This window comes from Pseudophryne corroboree, chromosome 6 (genome assembly GCF_028390025.1).
Source record: "Pseudophryne corroboree isolate aPseCor3 chromosome 6, aPseCor3.hap2, whole genome shotgun sequence".
Classification (NCBI taxonomy): domain Eukaryota; kingdom Metazoa; phylum Chordata; class Amphibia; order Anura; family Myobatrachidae; genus Pseudophryne; species Pseudophryne corroboree.
The window spans coordinates 267,696,628-267,721,116 of record NC_086449.1 but is presented as its reverse complement, the minus strand read 5'-3'; the positions used below and the strand labels follow the sequence as shown (position 1 = coordinate 267,721,116).

Genomic DNA, 24,489 nt, shown 5'->3' with positions numbered 1-24,489 from the left:
AACGCGTTTCACTGCTTCCCCAAAAGATTTGCAGCTTTGTCAAAGCTGCAAATCTTTTGGGGAAGCAGTGAAACGCGTTAGAACCCCCCACCTGCACCACTTCAGCTCTTCAAGACCGCCACCTTGTGTCTGAACCAGCCCAGAATCCACCATCAAACTTTCGTCCACCTTAATGAGGATAATCACAGCAATCACCATCTAAATGAGGACATTCACTTCCAGCATGGAAGCACCTTCATGGAAGCCTTTCCACCTCTAATACGGTGATCGGTAACTATTAAATAACCGAACTGTGTCAATTTGTGAACAAACCTCTGAGGGACTTGTGGATATACCAGGGCATCTATTCAGGAACAGACACATATGGTCTAATATATAGATGGAGATGAACTTATCTAGGTGCACATTTGTATTTTTACCAGTTAATTCTGAGGAGTGAATAATATTCATATTTTATTTATTTTTTAATAAATTGACAAAGAATTTTAATATATATTGCTAAAAACTGTTCATTTCAATCACTTCAACCATAGCGCTGCCCACCCTACACACATTTGTCCTCAAAGTACAGCCTCCATTTCACTCCACTTACTGCGCCATGGGACTTGAATCTGGGTTTAGATTTCTTATAGTCTTTTTGTTTCGAACCCTTGCAACAAGTGGATATTAAGTTTCTCACTTGGGAAACAATTTCTCTCCTAGCCTTAGCTTCGGCAGGGCGGGTTTCAGTTTTGGGTGCCTTGTCATGCAAGCCACCGTATTTAGTGTTTCATAATGACAGAACGGAATTTTAGACGAATCCCGCTTTCCTGCCAAAAGTAGGGTCCTCTTTTCACATCAATCATCCAATAGTAGTTCCTGTGTTAACAGGAGATTCTGGAATTTTGGTTGTGGTACGCACATTACTAGTTTATGTATTCCGAACGTCTACAGTTCCTAAGACGGATACTTTGTTATTCTCTATGATGTGGCCAAGATGGGTTGGCCACCTTCTAAGCAGACCTTATCCAGATGGATAAAACTGACCATACGTCAGGCTTACCTTCATGTTAGGTTACAGCCGCCTACATCAGTAACAGCTCATTCCACACGTTCTCCAGGAATGTCATGGGCAGCTGGTCGTGGAGTTCTACGACACGGCTTTGCAGTGCGGCTACATGGTCTTCAGTGCACATGTTTGTGCGCTTTTACAGGTTTGATACTTTTGCGGCATCAGCATATAGCTTTGGCCGTCTAGTGTTACAGGTGCCAAACAGCTCTCCCGCCCAGGGGGGAAACTTTGGTACGTCCCTAGAGTACTCCAGTGACCCCTAGTGGATGAAAAAGAAAATAGGATTTTGGTACTTACCAGGTAAATCCTTTTCTTTGAATCCATAGGGGGCACTGGACGCCCACCCAGAGCAGTTGTTTACCTGGTTGTGGTAAGTGCAGGGAATTTTATGGTAACACACTCTTACCGACTGTTTCAAATTAGAAATTCTATCGGGTTGGTGTCAACTGTTAGTTGTCAGTTTCGTTTGTGTCAACTTTATTGTTGTCCATTTTTGGTTATATGTATTTCTCCATTGTCAACCTCTATAGCTCCAGTTCGGCTCAGTAAAAAAACACTGAGGTACTCTGGAATATGGAGGGGAGGTATAGTCAAAGTTTAACTATTCAGTGCCTAGTTCCTGTGGAACCGTCCATATCCCTAGAGTACTCCAGTGCCCCCTATGGATTCAAAGAAAAGGATTTACCTGGTAAGTACCAAAATCCTATTTTCTAACCGTGCAGCACTAGTTCTCCGGAAACTACAGCAACGCTTTTATGACAAAATGGATAGAATAGAGTCCCTACTGGCCAATAAACTACGCCGTAAACGGGCGCTGGCTGCGATAGATAAGCTGTACTCACCACAGAGGGGAACCTATACATACGACCCTGAGGTGATGACCGAAGATTTCCGTTCTATAGCTCCCTCTAGAACTTGTCTGATTCGCCCTCTCTGTCTCCTAATGGAGTTGGAGGAGTGCACTCATACTTATCTGATACCCCCCTTCCAGCCCTATCTGATACTCAGTTAGATACCCTTAATAGTCGGATCTCGGATGAGGAGACAATAGCTGCTATACGCTCTATGCGTTCGTCAGCCGCTTCGGGACCGGATGGTTTCACGGCCAAGTATTATAAACTGTTTGCGAATGAGTTGGCCCCGCATCTCTCCTCTTTATTCAATGATATTCTTGAGGGAGCCTCCTTTCTGCCGGAGACGACCCGGGCCGACATAGTGATAATCCCAAAGCCTGACAAAGACCCGACCAGTTGCTCAAATTATAGACCAATCTCGCTACTGAATGTTGATCTGAAGATATATGCGAAAATATTAGCCAACCGCCTGGCTCCCCTGTTGCCCGGTTTGGTCCACCCGGAGCAGGTCGGCTTCATTCCTGGACGCCAGGCGTCAGACAACACAAGAAGAGCTATAGACCTAATCTACTCCATTCAAAAGCGGAAGTCTCCCTCCCTCATTCTGGCTCTCGACGCGGAGAAGGCTTTCGACCGCATTTCGTGGTTCTTTGCAGTCCTTGGCAAAATGGGATTCTCTGGTAAATTTTTAGAGGGGGTTAAAGCACTCTACCGCTCCCCATCTGCCCAGGTTTTGGTTAACAGTGTTTCATCCGCCAGTTTTGGGATTGCCAATGGCACCAGGCAGGGATGCCCACTTTCTCCTTTAATTTTCGCACTAGTCATGGAACCTCTGGCAGCAAAGATTCGTAATAACACCACTATCCACGGAGTGTCTACGGTCTTATCCGAGCACATGATTGCGTTATATGCTGATGATGTCCTGATTTCCCTCACAGATCCAGCCCAATCCCTTCCCTCTCTGTTAACTGAGATCCGTTCGTATTCTTAGTTTTCCGGTTATAAAATTAACGTTGACAAAACAGAGGTCCTTGACTTTCATATCCCGGCAGCTCTCAAACAAGAATTACAAACTATCCTACCCTGTAATTGGTATAAAAAGAAAATCAAGTACCTCGGTATGTACTTGACCCATCATCACCACCAACTTTTCCAAGCAAATTACCCCCGCTTATTGCAGAAAATCAAAGATGATTTGTTGGAATGGTCCAATTACTTCATCTCATGGATAGGCAGAATAAATTCTGTCAAGATGAGTGTACTCCCCCGACTTCTGTATCTGTTTCAGACACTCCCGATTTATGTTCCTACCTATGTTCTTAAGACCTTGCAATGCCAAACGTCCTTTTTTATCTGGAACCGTAAACGCCCTCGCATCAGACTTAAACTGCTTCAACGCCCTTCCAGAGGCGGAGGGCTGGGTATCACGGACTTTAGGAAATACTTCTATGCTGCGCAGCTCTCTCAATGTGCACAATGGTGCAACGAGGGCGGGACGGGGAAGTTTTGGGTGAGGATTGAGGCAGAGGAGATGGGTTTGGCCACACTTTCCTCCCTATTATGGCTTCGCCGGAACCAGCGCCCCCGAACGTTCCTTTCACATCCCGTGGTAAGTCGTTCATTAGCGACATGGGACTTGGCGAATAGACGGTTCACTTTGGCCCCACACCCGCCCCCGCTAATTCCATTATTTCATAATCCTGCCTTCCCCCCAGGTACGTGTAGATCCTCGTATGCATCCTGGCGCTCGAGCGGTATGTTGTATATTAATGACATCACTTCTAATGCTGCCTTCCCTCAATTTGCAGATATCCGAGATGGAACAGTAATCCCTGCTTCGGACTTCTTTCGCTATCTGCAAATTAGACACTTCCACTCTACCATTACCACTTCCCTTCTTAATAGAAAATTATCCTCCTTTGAATACATTAGCTAGAAACGCACCAACACTAAGGGCCTCATCTCCGATATTTACGCTTTACTGAGCGACCACCCCACTTCATCCCGGGCCCCTCACGAATTGGCGTGGGAAAAGGAGCTGGGATTCACTATAGACAATGAAGACTGGGTGGATATCTGGGATAATGCTGCTTCCAGTTCCATATGTGTTAAAATTAAAGAAAATATCTACAAATTGCTCTACCGCTGGTATTATGTCCCTTCCCGTCTACATACCATGTTCCCCGACACCTCGGACAGATGCTGGAGGGGTTGTGCAGACGTTGGCTCGTTTATACACATATGGTGGACCTGCCCAAAAATTTTTAAAATTTGGGGTGAGCTTATTACCTTGCTCTCGAGCCTATTTGAAACCTCCATTTCTCCTGATCCCCAATACTTTCTGCTTCCTATGACCCTCCCTACTCTTAACCGACACCAAAACAAGCTATTTCGACATGTAGTTTCGGCAATGACATGCCAAATAGCCACGGACTGGAAGAGCCCTACTCCCTCCCCAATGCCGGTGATAATCTCCCGAATTTGGTATGTACATAAAATGGAATACATGACCGCTGTTATTCGTAACACCTCTAAACAATTTGATAAAATATGGTCTCCCTGGCTAGCCTTACACCAGGCTTCCTCCCCATTTGTAACTTGATACCGTGCATTGCTGCTCCACCAACCTTTTGTCTTTGGAGGCCACCCTTCCACCCCCTCTCTACTCCTTTTCTTTCTTTCTGACTGGTCTTGCTCTTTCTCCCCTGTCTCCCTGACCCCTTCTATTTTCTCTCCGAGTATTATTTTCTTCTAATCTCTACTATCAACTCTGACGGATGGCCACTCCGTTGCCGAGAGTTACCCTTTAAATTGCCTTAAATTTCAAAAAAGGATCCAATCTGTTGATGTTACAATTTACTGCAGTTACATCTGTACTTTGTTTACCTATTTTGCCTGGCTTGTTTTGTTTCTTTTGTAACAATTTTGTGATCCACCCAATAAAATGTGTTTTAAAAAAAATAAAAAATAAAAATTCCTCTAATGCAAATTGCTAAAAATGAAAATGTGAGCAGTCTAAAGCACAGGTTCGCAAACTCGGTCCTCAGGACCCCACGCAGTGCATGTTTTGCAGGTCTCCTTACAGAATCACAAGTGAAATCATTTGCTCCACCTGTGGACCTTTTAAAATGTGTCAGTGAATAATGAATACACCTGTGCACTTGCTGGGTTACCTGCAAAACATGCACTGTGTGGGATCCTGATGACCGAGTTTGAGAACCACTGGTCTAAAGTATTCGTAACCCCTTGTAATTGCAAGCTCAAATTTGTACAGAGCTTTGTTACCACTACCATTGGTGTATTGATCCCCATAATGTGATGGATCACCTGCGTCACTTACTTTGTGCAACCACTTTAATTCGTTTTCAGCTTTACTTATATATTCTGAATATAAATCAAAACCTAATACAGTTGCTGTATGTGATCTTTTAGTACATATGCTAATCCAAATATTATGCTCGTCATTTCATTGTGACTACAGTATAAACTTAAACTCTTTTGTGTGTATGGATCTTTTTGTATGGGACTAATTGGGCGCCTAGCAACTACAAGCACTCCTTAAAAAGCTCTAAGTAACCCCATAAATTGTGTATATATCAGGATTTTTATTTATGTTAACAGTAATTGTAAGAATCTGATACATGGTTAGAAGGATGTAATACCTTCCTTTTTATACTGGTAATAAGCATTAAATTAAATCCCAACTCCCATATTTTTTAAACAATTTTAGCAAACTGTCAAATGAGCTGTATTTGATTTATTACAGATCTTCATGTCAGAAGCTGGCAAAATTAACCAGAAAGTAAAGGTGTGGTTTGGTGACTACTTTAATATCACAGACACAATTGGCATCATTACTTTCTTCATTGGATGTGGTCTGAGACTTGGAGCGTATAAATACACCTCACAGGATGGTGGTGATGATGACAGCATTCCGGACTACGGGGACTATGTTTTAGTTGCTGGAAGATTAACATACTGTCTTAATATCATTTTTTGGTATGTCCGATTATTGGATTTTTTGGCTGTCAATCAACAGGCAGGACCATATGTAATGATGATTGGCAAAATGGTAAGTTGCAATGTTGGCATGTTTTTTATTTCATGTTTTATTTAATTTGTTTTGAAAAGTATTAGCATGGTTTAGTAACATTGTACAATTTTTTTCTGTCTAAAGGTGTCAAATATGTTTTACATAGTTGTTATTATGGCTGTTGTACTTCTGAGTTTTGGTGTTCCCCGACAAGCCATTCTGTATCCATCTGAAGGACCAAGTTGGACTCTTGCTAGGAATATTGTTTTCCAGCCCTACTGGATGATATTTGGTGAAGTGTATGCATACGAAATAGATGGTAAGAGACTCCGTAATTCTTCACACAGTAACTGGGAAAGTTGGTTACTTTCATGATACTCAGCTGTTACAATGGAAGGTTTGTAAGATATTGTTCCTAGCTATTTATTTATTAACTGTTTATTATATAGCGCAGCAAATTCCATTGTACTTTACAATTGAAAAGAAAATTGACAAAATAAAACAAAACAAGTGGAAAAAAAATAGTGATAAAACAAAATTGGGTAATAACAGACAGTCATAGAGGTAGGTAGGCCCTGATCGCAAACTTACAATCTGTTTATGTATACAAATGTAAATCCCTATAATCTAGTTACAAGATAACCATATCACTATAATAGCAAGTGTATCATGAAAGTAAACATATACCATATTTGTATAAAGCTATGAAACTCCTTTATCCTTTTAATTATGGTTTCCATGGTTTTTTTGGGGTTTTTTTTTTTAGCGCACTTGTGATGCCTTTTGCTTTCTGATTGTTCTATTATATGCACAGCATTTCTAGAAATATTGTATGGCATTGCCTTCGGGCTATGTGTTTAAGATTTGTATGAAAAGTAAAGGCATTTCATGCTTAGACTTGGGTCCCATCCCCACGATATTTCATACTATATAAATATTCCAAAATATGGAAGAATCCAAAATACTACTTGTCCCAAGCATTTCTGTTATGGGAGTCTCGACTTGTACCAGTGCAATTGTGCCGAAGTGCAAGGTGCAAAGCTGCTCTCATTAGACGTTTTAGACAATGTTTTTCTTTCTTCGTCAACTAGGGGGCACAGCAGTGCTAATATTGGGTATAGGCTGGCTGAGAGCAGGCAGTTGCCAAAGGTTTACTTTGAAGTACCCAGCAGGCCTTGCCTTGCGGTCCCCTATACCCCGCCGCCAGGCCCGCCAGTTTTTTCTTTTGGTGCGGCGAGGAGTGGGCACCATTTTTTTGTAGTGAGCATTTAAGCTCACTTGGTTACTTTTTTCAGCGTGCTGCAGTGTGGCGCAGCAGAGTGGGATGCTGGTGCACTAAGCGCCCAGCATGCCCACTCCATCACCAGGAGCCTGCGGGCGGCAGCGCCACTGTCTGGACCGAGGACTTCTGCTGCAGGGACAATAGGCGGCTTCAGGCAGCCCCCCGCAGCCACTTACGGGGCCGGAGGGTAAGTTAGGGTGCTTCCTGTGTGCAGGGAGCCGCAACGTGCAGCAACCCGCTCCCACTGAAGGGAGCAAGCGGGAGGGCAGATGAGTGGGGGCCCGGGTCAAACGGCACCTGTTTGCCATTAAACCACCAGGGCATTATCCACAGGGCAGGTGGGCAGCGTCCCTGTGGTCCATCTGAGGGGGCAGGATGCCTAGCCTGCAGCCTTTCCTCCGACCCAGGGCTCACCAGTAGCAAGGCTCAGGGTCAATCCCTGGGCGGTTTCTCCTCCCTCCTTGCTCAGTCCCTCTCTAAACACGCTCAGCAGCCATTTTGGGCTCACGTGCTGGCCGGGAGTTGCTGAGTAAGGAGAGTCTGGCCACTGTCTCCCCTGTTCCCCGCTTTTGTAGCCGGGACCAGGTAATTTCTCCTGCCTGCTGATACATCACAGGTCAGTTGAGTACCTTGGCCCTTATTGTTTTTCTGGCATTGTGTGGCTGAGTGTGTGTGGCTGTAATACCGCTGTGCAGTAACTGGTCTCACTTACCTTGTACAGACTCTTATTCTCAGAGGGTTCTTCAGGGACCGGTTTGTGCAAGTCTATTTGACATTTATTGCTGTTTTATACATTAGTGTACCCTGTTTGCATTTCACAATGACTTTCAGGGGCAAGAAGGTTGTTACACCAGAACCACCAACTTGCACGGTGTGTTGTAATGTTCTGTCTTCACAGGATTCTTTGGACACCGGTCATTGCAGGGCATGTAAAGGCGCGAGGACCCCCCTCCTGCACCCGTATCACAGGAGCCAGCTTGGCAACTACTCTTACACAGGTTATGGCACAACTCGTGGATCGGTTGGCTACGCCGCAGGTGGGTCCACATGTTTCAGCGCCACCCAGTACCCTGTGGTACCAGGTCAGTCTTATCCAATTCCTCCCCCACAGGTGGAACAACCATGGGTTAATGCACTGGCTCAGTCGGTCCAGGGCCTATCCAAGGTCTCTGTCACCATGCAGCAACTTTTAGAGAGGGAAAAGCGTCCCAAACGGGCGCTTACTTCTAGTTGGACTGCTACCCCTCTTTCAGGAGGGGGTTCGGACTCAGAGAGTCGCCCAATTCGGACAAGGAAAGTTGGGTCAGCGGACTGATCCGGATCACTGCTTCTAGTCTGGAAGATTCTTTACCCATAGCGGAAGTAGAGGTCCTTGTCAAACAGGTCATACTGGTCCTTGATATTGAACACGAAGATCCGGCTCCAACTTCCAAGACTCCTATTTTCAAGAAATCTAAAAAGGATTCTTCAGTTTCCCTCCTCAGCGCAGCTGGAGGACTTGCTAGAGGCGGCTTGGGCTAAACCTGATAAATGGTTTCAGCTCTCTAAGAGGTTGCAGTCTTTTTATCCTTTCCCTTCAAAGGATAGGTCCAAGTGGGAAAACCCGCCCCTGGTGGACGCGCATGTGGCACGTCTTGTGATATCCTCGGTTCTGACGATTCCGGACACCTCCTCCCTTAAGGACTACATAGATTGCAAATTGGATACCTTTCTGAAGATGGCCTACACTCGAGTGGGAGCGATCACCAGACCAGCTTTAGCTTCGGCATGGGTAACTAAAGCGATCTCCTGCTGGACAGACCAGTGTCACCAGGGCCTCTCCTATAATGTTAATAGGAAGCAATTGTTGGGACTTGTAGGGAATATCCAGAAGGCAAATTCTTACCTTGCGGAGGCGGCTCTGGATACGGCCAGCCTTACGTCTAAGGTTTCGGCTTCAACTGTGGCAGCAAGACAATCGTTATGGCTGCGTTCTTGGAGGGCAGACGCCTCTTCTAAGAAGGCTCTAGAGGCTTTACCTTACGCAGCAGATATCCTATACGGACAGGAGCTCAACAACATTGTGACGTCACTTGCTGCTTCTAAAACAGCTTTTCTGCCGTCAGCAACAGCGACTAAACTCAAAGATTCCTTTCGTCCCTTTCGGGCACAAGGAAGGGCCAAACCTCTTCTCGATACCAATCCCAGGCAAAGAATACTAAGACTCGCAAGCAACCTTGGGCCACCAGATGCCCGGCCACCAAGCCGGCCGAGATACCTGCAGCGTGACTGGGCGGGCTCCCCTCTGGGAGATCCCAGAGAGGGGGGCCGACTGCTGTCTTTTGCTCCGCAACGGTTGAACATCACTACGGACGCCTGGGTCAGAGACCTAGTCACTCATGGATACGCCTTGACATTCTGGCGTCGTCCTCCAAGAAGGTTCTTCACCACAGGGCTTCCGAGGGATCCCGGAGAAGCAGTGGCTCTACAAGAATCGGTCAGCTCCCTTCTCGCCTCCAATGTGAATGTTCCGGTACCAGCAGTGCAGGAAGGGCACGGTTTCGACACATCACTTTTTCTAGTTCTGAAGCCAGACTGCTCGTATCGACCAATACCTAATATCAAACGGTTAAACCTGTTTCTGCGGGTTCCCAAGTTCAGAATGGAATCCCTTGGGACAATAATTCTAACCCTGGAACCAGAGGACTTTATTGCATCCCTGTGCATATTTGCAAATCCCAATTCATCCAAGCCATCAACGGTTTCTTCATTTTGCAGTCAAAACCAACCATTTTCAATCCAAACCCTGCCCTTTGGTCTTTCCACAGCTCAAAGAATCTTTACCAAAGTTATGGCAGTGATGGCGGCTTATCTCAGATGCAAAGGCGTTGAAATTCTACCATACAGTACGTGGACGACCTCCTGCTTCTGGGTCATTCGCAGGAGTAGCTCGCAATTCACCTTCGGATGACTGTGGATATTTTGCAGTCTCATGGCTGGAAAATAAACTGGGAAAAAATCGTTGCTAACGCCCTCTCAAACAATCCTGCATTTAGGGGCACTTCTAAATTCCAGAGTACAGCGGGTGTTTCTCCCCCAGAACAAGATCATGGTCATTCAGTCCAGAATTCGAACACTCCTACATCATCGCACGGTTTCAGTACATGCTTGTATGAGAGTACTGGGCTCGATGGTGGTAGCATTTGATAGATTTGGTAGAGTACGCCCAATTCCACTCGCGTCCTCAATAATTGGAAGTTGTTCGGAAATGGGACGGATCTCCTCTCCACATCCGGAGAAAAAAAGGATAATTACCCAAAGATAATTCTCTCTGGGCGCTGATATGGGAGGTTCAACACAGCAGCTAAATAAAGAGGTTGGTCAGACCTCCTAAACAAACAGCAAGCTAATAGATAAATAGCGCTATATGGTCATAGATGAGATGAGCAGGTCAATAATAAACATATTTAATTCAACATAAAAAGCAATAAAACGTCCATATAAATAAGGATAAAAATGAATGAAGAAACCCTTGAAAAGGGTAGAAGGCGTTACTCCCAATCACATTTATCTGAAACTGGAGAAAATGATAGGACCTGTTCCTAAAATACAGTCCCCTTCTAGGTCCAGATGGACCAAATTTGTAATCAGACGTAAGCAATAATTACCACAGATGTACCCAAGGTTTGTTAAGCGGCTCAGCACTCCGCAATATTGCAGTTCCTTGGTGAGATGATAAAGCAACAATGTCCTCAGTTCAAGTGGTATACCTCCAGCAAAGGTCCATGAGGTTCAGTAGCGGGGGCTTGGTTCAGGTCCTCAGATCTCCAAATATTGTATGTCTAGGGAGTGAAGCAGGGGAGCAGCTCACGCCAATGCGTTTCGTTGTGTTCACACAACTTTTTTCACAGACCATAGTTTTCACTCCGGAGGTTCAACTGTCTTTAGCTTGGTGGCTCTTCCAATCTAATCTCGACAAGAGACGCCCCCTTTGGATTCAAGACTGGACAGTGGCCACACCGGATGCCAGTCTTCGGGGATGAGGAGCGGTCTTGGAAGCACATACGTTCCAGGGCCGTTGGACTCTTCAGGATAGTGAACTTCCCATCAATGTACTAGAATTGAGGGCAATCCTAAATACTCTATGTGCATCTCAGCGACTTCTGCGCGGTCGCCCAGTAGAAATCCAGTCGGACAATGCGACGACAGTCGCATATATCAACCGCCAGGGCGGCACTCGCAGTCGAGGAGCCATGCGAGAGGTACTGTAACTAAGATTTTTTTGTGGGCGAAAAGAAATCTTTTGGCACTGTCGGCGGTATTCATACCAGGGGTGCTCAACTGGGAAGCGGCTTCCTAAATTGGCAAGACATTCACTCAGGAGAGTGGATGCTCCATCCAGTGGTGTTCAGCCAGTTGGTAGCCCGATGAGGGATGCCAGACCTAGATCTCATGGCATCCCGCCACAACAACCAAGTCAGAAGGTTCGGCTCACGCACAAGGGATCCACAGGCGCTCCTAGTGGATGCTGTGATGGCTCGTTTGCCTTTCCACCTAGTGTACTCTTTTCACAGATTTCCCGGATTCTCCGGCTACTCAGGAAGTTCAGGAAGGGTGCACAATGATACTAGTCATTCCATATTGGCCAAGTCGCACATGGCATACGGGCCTGCTCAATCTGTCTATAGACAGTCCATGGCGTCTTCCTCTACGTCAAGACCTTCTGTCAAAGGGGCCCTGCATGCATCCACATCCAGACTGTCTAACTTTAACGGCGTGGCTCTTGAGACATCCATTCTGAGGAGGAAAGGATTTTCCAACCAGGTCATCAAGACTGTGCTTAAGGCCAGGAAGTCTTCATCTGCTAGAGTCTACCATCAAATTTGGAGGACTTATTTCTCCTGGTGCTCAGAAAAGCAATTCAACCCACCGTCTTTCAGATTTCCTCGGCTGTTGGGTTTTCTTCAGTCCGGTCTGGACCTGGGCTTTCGTTTATCTTCCTTTTTAAAGGTTCAAGTTTCAGCATTGCCTGTACTCTTTCAGAAACAACTGGCGGTTATCCCAGAGGTAAGGACTTTCCTCCACGGGGTACTTCATGTTCAGCCGCCGTTTGTACCTCCGGTGGCTCCATGGGATCTTTCCTTGGTCTTGAAAGCTCTTTAAGCCCATGGACAAGACTGATCTCCGTTGGGTTACTTGGAAGACCTTATTCCTTTTGGCCATATCCTCAGCTCGTAGAGTTTTGGATGTAAGTGCTTTATCCTGGCGCTCCCCTTTCCTGGTCTTCCACTCCGACAGGCAGTGCTCCGCACTAGGGCTGGTTTCCTACCCAAAGTGGTTTCCAGTTTCCACATCAATCGGGTGATAGTGGTTCCAGTATTGTCATCGACTTCTCCGGAGGAAGCTTCCTTGGATGTTGTCCGAGCTCTCCGTATCTATGTGGAAGCAACTAGGGATCTTCGGCGTTAGGATTCCCTGTTCGTGTTGTTGGACACCAATAAACAGGGATGCCCAGCGTCCAAACAAACCTTAGCTAGATGGCTTCGGTTGACAATTCACCACGCCTGTGTGGTGGCGAATATTCTTATCCCTTCGGGGGTGAAAGCTCATTCCACACGGGCTGTGAAAGCTTCCTGGGCTGCCTGTCGTGGAACGGGTGTAGTACGGGTGACCGGCGGTCTCCTGACCGCCGGTCACCTTACCGACGCCGGGATCCCGGCGGGGAGGGGCGAGTGCAGCAAGCCCCTTGCGGACTCGCTGCACTCGCCACGCTGCGGGCTCGGTGGCGACCTGCGGTCGCCACGGGTTCTATTCCCACTCTATGGGTGTCGTGGACACCCACAAGTGGGAATAGTCCCTGTTGGTCGGCAAGCCGACCATCGGGATAGTGAGCAGTCGGGCTCACGGAGGAGGTCATGTGACTGTCGGTCAGCCGACCGGCGGTCACATGACTACCGCCCCGTGGAACCACGGCCGAGCAGCTTTGTAAAGCAGCTACGTGGTCTTCTGCCCAGACATTCATCAAATTCCATGTGTTTCACACCTTCGCGATGGACGACACGGCCTTCGGGTGAAGGGTTATTGGCGCAGTCCAGGAGCGTCCCCGCCAAGTGGGGACAGCTTTAGGATGTCCCAGCGTTGGCACTCTTGTGCCCCCTAGTGGACGAAGAATAAAAATAGGATTTATGTCTTACCTGGCAAATCCTTTTCTTCGAGTTCATATGGGGCACAGGATGCGCTCCCTGACGCACCTGTCCTGCAGGATTGGATTCCTGTGTAGGTGGTGTGCGACCTTCCAGCTTCACAGTGGCCTTCTGTGTGTGAGGTGTCTGTGGTGTTCTTCCTTCCTCTGTATGCCGCTCCTGCCTTAGGCGTGCTAACAAAACTGGCGGCAAGAGTGGAGTATAGGGGACCGGGAGGCAAGGCCTGCTGGGTCCTTTAAAGTAACCCTTTTGGTGCCTGCCTGCTCCCAGCCAGCCTATACCCAGCGTTAGTACTCCTGTGCCCCCTATGGGCTCGAAGAAAAGAATTTACCAGGTAAGACGTAAATCCTATTTTGCCATTGTGTCATTTTAATTTGCTCTGTAAATGCACCTACTTGCCCTGGCAGAACTGTGGGCACACTTGGCCAGATTTAAAAGCTGGGTTGACCTAAACCTGCATTTGTGCTGTGGAGCTATTTTTTTTACTTTGTTCATGACCTTCTGTGTAATTGTGTACAGTGCTGCATTGCACAGTTTAAATAGAGATTACCTTAAAGATGGAGACAAATGGATCTTTATATTTATAGTGATCTGTAGAGCTGTTATTTGTACAGATGTGTCCTCATACATTATTGCTGCAGTTTCACCAAACAGCCCCTCTTGGCACACCAGGACCTATGAGAATCTTCTAGCGTTGGGCAGTTTGTTTGTGCCCTTTTTTGTCGAAAATACAAATTAGCCTGCTGTAAATCAGAACGTTAATTGAATTCCCCCTTTAGCTGCAACACGATTGCAACTAGGATGCACCAGGGTACTGGTATGATTAATATGATGTGCTACACTTGTATTTGTGTGACTGACTCTGAATCTGTATACGAAGTGCTACAATGCAGCAGCCGTAGCTTTTTTCCAGTACAAGTTATTTTGTTCTCCATGTAGTTGCACACAGATATACGAGTGTCATCACATTATTCAGCATAGTCTCCTCGTGCATCCTAGTCACATTGCATTGTGACTAAGGAGGGAATTCAGGTAGCCATTGTAATTTACAGCGGATAATTTATTCCCCGGTGCTATTCAATTATCCCTGAAGTAAGCCCTCCAGCAGCACTTATTGGGGATTTATCTAAAAACTCTAAGTGATATTCAGACAATTTGCGCAGAGTAGGCAGCTCAATAAAACAAAATACCAACGGTAAGTGTGTCTCCAGTACACTTAATTTAGACAAAAGAATAAAAACAAACGGTACACGTCACACACAGCGCCACACAAACCAACAAAAAATATAGGTAATGGGAAGAATACTCAATAGTACATCCCTTCCATATGCGTGGAATTGTTCTTCCCGAAGAAAATTCTTCTACTCCCGTATGATCAGCACATTGGGAGAGAACAAATGATACAACATGTGTGGTACAGTATTTTTTAATCACACATTAAAAAGACAAATGGTGCAAATGACAATATTATAAAAACATCAAACAGCTTTGTCCTGAGTGCTGTGGATATTGTGAATATACTGCAAAATTATCAGAAAAACATGAGAACCGGTGAAAAACAGTTCTCAGTCAGAGTTCTTTAATATATCACCAGCACGATCCTCCCGGGTGGACAATCTGAGATAGGTTCCTGGCAATAATTAGGTCATCCACGTTTCCAAAGCAAACTCCGGGATACACTGTTCATACTGGCCAACGCGTTTCGACCCTGTACTTAGGGTCTTTATCAAGGCAATGAATAAAAGTGTCTCTCTCCCGTCCCTCCTTATAACGGTGGTTATAACCAATCCTAACATTCCATAAATGGACCCTCTCCTTCTGACCATGCCGGAGGCCAAGCCACGGAGAAAATACGAGACTTACACGTATAATAAGGACGTCCTCTGGACTGGATCTAAAATTAATACTTCTGATTGGTCAGAAGGAGAGGGTCCATTTGGAAAAAAGCTACGCCTGGTGCATTGTAGCACTTCGTGTACAGATTCTTCCCATTACCTATATTTTTTGTTGGTTTGTGTGACGTGTACCGTTTGTTTTTATACTTATTGGGGATTCTTTTTAGGCAAACAAAAAATCCCTGATAACTAGGAGGTTAACAGGTGCTGTGATCCTGTTAACAGATTCTGTATGTTAACAAGGGGCTCAGGTGAAAAAGGATGTAGAATTGAATAATCCCGCTACCACCTTTTTCCACCAACGGTAATTTACAGAGAGTACTTGAATTACCCCAAAACATATTATAGTCAAAAAACAGACACCGGATGTTAGCAGAGTTGCACGGGACTTGGCAGTTCACTCACTCCATGCATCTCGTGATACATGGCGTATTGAGGCTAGATGTGTGATGATGCATATGTACATGTTTTTTTTCATATTATGGTTTCCCTATTACAAGATCTACTTTTTGTCTTTTAAAGTGTGTGCGAATAACTCTGAGGTAAAAGAGCTGTGTCATATCGGAACATGGCTGACACCGTTTCTTCAAGCTGTCTATCTCTTTGTGCAATACATCATTATGGTGAATCTCCTCATTGCATTCTTTAAGTAAGTGAAATAAAATGCTGGACTCAAATGAATATTGCATAGAACTCCATAGTATGTATATACAGGTTGAGTATCCCATATCCAAATATTCCGAAATACGGACTTTTTTGAGTGAGAGTGAAATAGTGAAACTTTTGTTTTTTGATGGCTCAATGTACACAAACTTTGTTTAATACACAAAGTTATTAAAAATATTGTATTAAATGACTTTCAGGCTGTGTATATAAGGTGTATATGAAACATAAATAAATTGTGTGAATGTACACACACTTTGTTTAATGCACAAAGTTATAAAAAATGGCTAAAATTTACTTCAGGCTGTGATTATAAGGTGTATATGAAACACAAATGCATTCTGTGCTTAGACTTAGGTCCCATCGCCATGATATCTCATTATGGTATGCAATTATTCCAAAATACGGAAAAATCCGATATCCAAAATACCTCTGGTCCCAAGCATTTTGGATAAGGTATACTCAACATGTATTACATAAAAGGCAGGGAAAGAAGCCCACCCATAATATTGGGCCACTTTCTAGTACTACCTTTGTGGAAATCGTTCCTTCCTTGAGCTTTCGTACACTAATTTTCATGCCACCTTGTGGCACATCACCATAGCCTGCTCCTAGTAGTAAATACTGCTCCCTCACATCGCCAACTGTGCTGCTACTTACCATAGCTGGTCACATCTGAGATCCCATGATGCACTGTACCCATATCCACTCTCCCTAGCTATAGCCTGACCAAAGAACCAGTCACAGCTGGCCACTTTTATGCTGGAAAGACTTTTTAAATTATGTAAATGTTTTTCTGCCTTTATTTTTATTTCAGCAACGTGTATTTCCAAGTAAAGGCCATTTCAAACATTGTGTGGAAGTACCAACGCTATCACTTCATCATGGCTTATCACGAGAAGCCGTTTTTGCCTCCACCTCTGATCATTTTCAGTCACTTGTCTTCCCTGTTCTGTTTCGTATGCAGAAGACGAAAGAAAGACAAATTTTCACATGGACCAAGTAAGTGTTTTTATTTCCCAAGTAGGAATATTATATCTGTCGGGATGTAGTTATGATCCCGGCGGTCACCATGCCGGCGCCTGAATGCTGGCATGGGGCCAAGGAATATTCCCACCCATGGGTGTACGTGACACCCATAGAGTGGGAACAGAATCTGTGGTGAGCCACTGAGCCCGCAAGTGGCTTCGTTGCACTAGCCCCCCTGTCGGCATTCTGACGGCTGGGATCCCAGCGTCTGTATGCTGACCATCGTGATCCCGACCGCCAGTCATCCAACCCGATCTGTCTTTTAATCTGTTTAGAATATGACCATACAAAAATAAACAGATGAAAGAAAATGAAGTTACTCTGATTTAACCTCAAAAGAATGTTCCAAATCAGTGCATCAATGTGTTTATTCTAGATAATGTTTTCCATAAAATCACATACAAATACATAAAAATTGGTTATCCACTTCAACAGGTACTCTCATAACTTGCCATATAAATTAGTCACACACAAAATTGGTATTGGAATTAATGGGAGAGGAACAATGTGTTGGCTGGCTACACAGTATCTTACTATAACAATTCGTTGTCAATTGAAGCTTGTATGTAGCACACATTGATTAATGAAATGAGTACTCGCTTAATGTCCAGAGCAGGATAACAATATTTATATTTTATAGCTTGTTATACGGCACTGTATTGAGAATTATGTCATCCTTGTCAGATTAATCAAAATAAACATGTTATAGATGCTGATCCACTTAAAGTAAATATTGCAGTTTCCAGGTGTCTGGTAAGATGTATTACCTTACACTTCGACCCAGTAGGGCAGGCATGTCCAAACTGCGGCCCTCCAACTGTTGTGAAACTACACATCCCAGCATGCCCTGACACAGTTTTGCTGTCAGAGAATGTTAAAGCTGTGTTAGAGCATGCTGGAATGTGTAGTTCCTCAACAGCTGGAGGGCTGCAATTTGGACATGCCTGCAGTAGGGTAATTTTGCCAGCACTGTGACAGCCAAAGGCATGGACTCTTAAATAATAGTTCGCCACTATGATTGATTTAGGGCTGCTTTCTTGGCGTCAGTGAAGGACAATAGTTAAAGGTCTTGGTCAGTCTGTTTAGGCCATGTTTTTGGCACATCACATGCTATTTTCTATCAATCTGGGTGTGTTTTTTCAGTAAATTGAGAAAATCTGGGGAAAGAGCATATGACTCCATACTAGGTCCCTCCCTTACCTCCAGACCGTGGACCTAAATCAGACCTGATCGCAGCAGCAACTTTTTTCTCTAATGGGTAAAACCATGTCCGTTGGGGGGGTAGTTATAATATGTGCAGAGAGTTAGATTTAGGTGGGGTGTGCAAACTGAAATCTAAATTGCAGTGTAAAATAAAGCAGCCAGTATTTCTCTGACGTCCTAGAGGATGCTGGGGTCCACATTAGTACCATGGGGTATAGGGGGTAATTCAGAGTTGTTTGCAGCAGAAAATGTGTTAGCAGTTGGGCAAAACCATGTGCACTGCAGGTGGAGCATATATAACATTTGCAGAGAGAGTTAGATTTGGGTGGGTTATATTGTTTCTGTGCAGGGTAAATACTGGCTGCTTTATTTTTACGCTGCAATTTAGATTTCAGATTGAACACACCCTACCCAAATCTAACTCTCTCTGCACATGTTACATCTGCCCACCCTGCAGTGCACATGGTTTTGCCCAACTGCTAACAAATTTGTTACTGCGATCAACTCTGAATTACCGCCATAGACTGGTCCACTAGGAGCCACTGGCACTTTAAGAGTTTAAGAGTGTGGGCTGGCTCCTCCCTCTATGCCCTTCCTACCAGAGTCGGTTTAGAAATTGTGCCCGGAGGAGCTGGTCACAGCTAGGGGAGCTCTCCAGAGTTTCTCTAGTAAAAGTTTTTTTAGAGTTTATTTTACAGGGAGGCTACTGGCAACAGCCTCCCTGTTTCGGGGGACTACGGGGGGGGGGGGGGTGAAGTACTAACTGCGCTCCGGGGCTCAGCGGTACATAGTGCGACGCTGTGAGGGGCGCCCTGAGCCAGCGCCTATACCCTACACTGGTCAGCAAGCCTGTCAGGGTCCCCGGATCGCTGCCAGCAGAAATCCTCAGGCCATTATAATATAATGAAGAGCGGGAAGCAGCACCATGTTCGGGGGGCGGGGCTTCTCCTCAGAGCGGACCCAGCAGCGTTCAGCGCCATTTTCCTGCCTGCAGTTCCTGTACAACAGACGCTGACAGGAAGAGCTGTCCCTCCAAGCAACTCCAGCTATCCTGTGCAGTACTAGGGGGTTGTAGTAGAGGAGGGGGGGTGGGGGGGGGGGGCTGTGTAAAGTCTGTGTAGTCTATTAAGGTACACAGACAGCGCTGGTAGTTTCATTAGTTCTACCTCAAAAAGCGCTGTGTGGGTTGGCTCCAATCTCTGTGTCTCTCTGTGGCATACTTGGGGGGAAACTGTGTCTGACATTTCCCTGTGTGTGTGGGTGTTTAATATCTCACATAGCCATGTCTAGAGACTCTGTGTCATAAGCTGCAGAAGATGTTTCCTCTCAGGAGCGATCCATTCCATGTACACAGGATTGTAATGCTTTGTCTCAGATCCCTATTGTTGAACCTGAGTGGTTAACCTCTATCAAAGGAATGATCTCTCAGATCTCTACTAGGGTAGCTAATACTGAGACTGAAACTCAGGTGTTGAAAAAATCTATGGCAGTTTGATCAGGCTCTGTCCCTATTCCTGCAAAATCTCCTAGCATGTTCCCACAGATTGCCCAAATTATGCAAGAGGACACGGATACCTATTCTGATACTGCAGACGGTGATGGGGAGGTGCTGAGGGGGGCGGCATCCCTTGCTATGGGGGTGCAGCTCATGATTGAGGCCATTAGAGATGTGTTAAATATTAATGACACCACACCTGAGCAGGTTGAGGTGGCTTACTTTACTGACAATAAGAAAGCCTAGCTAACCTTCCCTGTGTCTAAAGAATTAAACGCTATATTTGAAAAATCCTGGGAAAACCAAAAAGGGTTCTGGTTGCTTTTCCCTTCCCTGAGGAAGATAGGAAAAAATGGGAAACCCCACCCATTGTGGACGCATCTGTCTCCAGACTGTCTAAAAAGGTGATTTTACCTGTCCCTGGATCTACCGCGTTAAAAGAACCGTCTAATCGTAAAATTGACACTTAATCCATTTGCACTGCTTCAGGAGTGGCGTTAAGGCCCACTATTGCCTGTGCATGGATTTTTAAAGCCATAGTAAAGTGGTCAGGCACATTACTAGAGCATTTAGATACAGTGGATAGAAGTGACATTTGAATTGTTTTTACGTAACATACAGGATTCTGCGGGGTTCATGGTGGAATCCATGAAGGACCTGGGTACGCTGACTGCACGGATATCTTCCATGTCGGTCTCAGCCCGCAGGGAACTCTGGCTACGCCAATGGTCTGCAGATGCAGAATCCAGGAGAAGTGTGGAGAACCTACCCTACACAGGTCAGGCTCTATTTGGGGAAGCGTTGGGTGCGTGGATTTCCACGGCAACCGCGGGTAAGTCACGTTTCCTTCCCTCTGCTACACCTTCTACGAAGAAACCATTTTCTTCAGCTGTTCCGCAGTCCTTTCGGACTACTAAGGCAAAAATGTCCAAGCTTCCTACCACTTTCTTTAGAGGTGGTTGGGCAAAATCCCAAAAGCCTGCACCCGCAGGCCCCCAGGACCAGAGACCTGCTTCTGGTTCCTCAAAATCCTCAGCATGACGGTGGACATAAAAACATGGAGGACGATTCTGATTTGGCCGCTTCACCAGGCTTATCTCAGATTTGCACTGTTAGGAGAGTCAATATCAATTCCAGGCACTGCCATTCGGCTTCTCCACAGCACCGAGGGTGTTCACCAAGGTGATGGCAGAGATGATGGTTCTCCTCCGCATATAGGGGGTGAACATAATCCCATATCTGGATGATCTGCTGCTAAAGACATCATCCAGGGAGAAGTTGTTGCAGTCCATTGTTCTCACGACTCATCTGCTCAGGGAACACGGATGGATCTTGAATCTTCCAAAATCACATTTGGAGTCGACCAGGAGGTTGTCTTTTCTGGGATTGATCCTCGACACAGAAGTGCAGAGGGTGTTTCTCCCGGAGGAGAAAGCGTTGGTGATACAAACAATGGTCCGGGTTGTCCTGAAGCCAGCCCGGGGTTTCGGTTCATCAGTGCATTCGCCTTCTGGGGAAGAAGGTGGCTTCTTACGAGGCTCTACAGTACGGAAGGTTTCATGCTCGGCCCTTCCAACTGATCTCCCGGACAAGTGGTCGGGATCTCATCTACACATGCACCAGAGAATAAGTCTGTCGCCGAAAACCAGGATTTCACTCCTCTGGTGGCTGCAACTACCTCCCCTTCCGGAGGGCTGCAGGTTCGGGATTCAGGACTGGGTCATTCTAACCACGGATGCAAGTCGCTGGGGCGCAGTCACTCAGGGGGAAACCTTCCAAGGACGGTGGTCAAGCCTGGAATCCAGCCTTCCAATTAACATTCTGGAACTAAGAGCCGTCTGCAACGGTCTTCTCCAAGTGGCCGATCTTCTGCAAGATTGAGCCATTCAAGTGCAGTCAGACAATGTAATGACAGTGGCTTACATAAACTGACAGGGCGGAACGAAGAGCAGAGCTGCAATCTCAGAGGTAACAAGACTCATCCTCTGGGCAGAAAAGCACGCGTTGCCTCTGTCGGCAATCTTCATTCCGGGAGTAGTCAACTGGGAAGTGGACTTCCTCAGCAGACACAATCTACATCCAGGAGATTGGGGACTCCATCCGGAGGTGTTCACGGAGGTAACATATCTTTGGGGTGTACCTCAAATAGACATGATGGCCTCTCGTCTCAACAAGAAGCTTCGGCGGTATTGTTCCAGGTCGAGGGAACCTCAAGCCGTGGCAGTGGACGCCCTAGTGACTCCGTGGGTGTTCCAGTCGGTGTATGTGTTTCCGCCACTTCCACTCATTCCAAGAGTTCTAAATCTCATAAGGAGAACAAGAGTTCAGCAATCCTCATTGCTTCGGACTGGCCAAGAAGGGCTTGGTACGCGGATCTACTGCTGGAAGAGCCGAGGCATCTTCCTCTTCGGGAGGACCTACTGCAGCAGGGGCCGTTCGCCTATCAAGACTTACCACGGCTACGTTTGACGGCATGGAGGTTGAACGCCAGATATTAGCTCGGAAGGGTATTCCGAACAAGGTTATTCTTACCCCGATACAGGCTAGGAAAGGAGTAACGTCTAAACATTACCATCGTATTTGGAAAAAATATGTATCTTGGTGTGAGTCAAAGAAGTTTCCTATGGTGGAGTTTCAACTGGGACGGTTTCTCCTCTTCCTGCAAGCAGGTGTGGATATGGGCCTGAGGTTGGGATCCGTAAAGGTCCAGATTTCGACCCTATCCATTTTCTTCCAGAAACAGTTGGCTTTCCTCCTTGAGGTTCAGACTTTTCTGAAAGGGGTTCTGCACATCCAGTCTCCCTTTGTGCCGCCTACGGCGACCTGGGATCTTTAACGTGGTATTACATTTCCTCCAATCGGATTGATTCGAGCCTCTACCGGAGGTTGAGGTCAACTTTCTCACATTGAAGGCTGTAACTTTGTTGGCCTTAGCTTCTGCTAGACGTGTGTCAGAGTTGTGGGCTTTGTCTTGTAAGAGCCCCTACTTGATCTTCCATGAAGATAGAGCTGAGCTCCGGACACGTCAGCAGTTCCTTCCGAAGGTAGTGGTTACTTAGTTCAGTACTGCTTAGTTCTTGGTTAAGTACTGTTTTGTTACTTGGTTAAGTAATATAATTAAGCAGTTGCTGATGTTTCAAGCTGGTTAGCTTGGTTTGCCTTGTGTGTGTGAGCTGGTGTGTATCTCGCCACTATCTGTGTAAATTCTTTCTCTCGAAGTTGTCTGTCTCCTCGGGCACAGTTTCTAGACTGAGTCTGGTAGGAGGGGCATAGAGGGAGGAGCCAGTCCACGCTCTCAAACTCTTAAAGTGCCAGTGGCTCCTAGTGGACCAGTCTATACCCCATGGTACTAATGTGGACCCCAGCATCCTCTACGGACTACGAGAAAAAGATTTACCGGTAGGTAATTAAAATCCTTGTTTACCCTGCACAGAAACAATATAACCCACCCAAATGTTTCGCTTCTCATGTACTATCTGCCACACCTGCAGTGCACATGGTTTTGCCCATTAGTGAAAGATTTTGCTGTTGCGATCAGATGTGAATTAGGCACAGGGTACGGTGAGCCAGGAAAAAGGTACAGAGAGAAAATAAAAATGTTTTTAATTTGTTTAACCAACTACCTATGTCTTTTATTGGGGCCACATCCGTGGATAATACCCCATATGTATGTGGGTTGGTGGTGCTCCCATGAGTCAGATGTATAGACTACTACCATTGGGAGAGATCGAGAAGACTCTTGACTTTTAATTTTAATAAAGTGTAGCTTTAATTTTATATTTATAAAAAATAGGGTTGAAAGAGGAGCTGTTCCCAATTTGCTGCTTAATGAGTTTAAAACATACAATTATGCTTACTCATCAATGGGTAGATTAGATGTAAGAATCATTGATATGGGGAGAAGTGGTATCGGCACACATTATGTGCACCGATTCTTATCTCTTCCCCATGTATTACAGCAGCAAGGTGTGCGCCCCTGTCATTATCGGCACTATTATCTAAAAGCATACTTATATGCTGGGGCAGTGTGTGAACGATCACTGACACTTACTGTTCCAATACCTGCAGCTATCGATTTCGACAGCTGCAGGTGTCATTGCTCATTCAGACAGGGACCGCAGGGATAGTTGCTGTCCCTGTCTGTGGTAGGTGCCAGCTCGGGGGTGAATGAGATCTTGCGCGAGTAGAGAGATCTCACCCGGGCGCCCCAGAGCCGGCCGGGGAGAGAGACAGCGCATCAGCATTAGGCTGATGCGCTGTGGAGCACAGGAAGCAATTGCCAGAGGGGGGAGCGCTTTGTCATCAAGATGTTAAGACACCTCTGCACTCCTTCGTCTCAGTAAAGAAGCAAAGTAGGAAGCATTATACCTGCAAGATAAGTGTGTGTGTGCTACAAGGCAGAGTTACATTATTATGACTACCACCTACAGTCAGCAGCACGTAGCCCAGGAAGTGTGTCACTTGTGGTATGCTTGCTTGGTATGTATATTGTATATAAGCTGTGCGATAGGCCGTCTGCACACAGATCACTCATTGCTGTCATGGGTAAAAAGGGGTTTTAACAGAGTTGAAAAAAGGATTATAAGCTTTCGGGCCAAGGGTGGCAGTATTTTTGAAGCAGCACAGTTTGTGAACTGTTGGCATGTTGCTTTATGTTGCTTTGGTGAAGGTGTGTCGTGACTGGACAAATGGCACCATTTTGAATAACTGACGTGGAAACTGCCGAACCCATGTGGCATTGATGTGAGAGATGAACGTTTGCTATGAGAGTGCGTGAGGGCTGTCGACTTGCTACCATGGAG

General features: G+C 45.8%; 1 protein-coding gene across 1 annotated transcript in view; it reads left to right on the top strand.

Annotated features, from left to right (window-relative positions):
* Positions 1–24,489, top strand: part of TRPM7 (transient receptor potential cation channel subfamily M member 7) — a 431,707-nt gene that overhangs the window by 323,695 nt on the left and 83,523 nt on the right. Inside the window, exons 21-24 of the mRNA XM_063925998.1 lie at positions 5,672–5,977; positions 6,083–6,257; positions 15,820–15,946; positions 16,778–16,962. Coding sequence (XP_063782068.1) covers positions 5,672–5,977; positions 6,083–6,257; positions 15,820–15,946; positions 16,778–16,962 — 793 coding nt within the window. The remainder of the gene's footprint in view (positions 1–5,671; positions 5,978–6,082; positions 6,258–15,819; positions 15,947–16,777; positions 16,963–24,489) is intronic.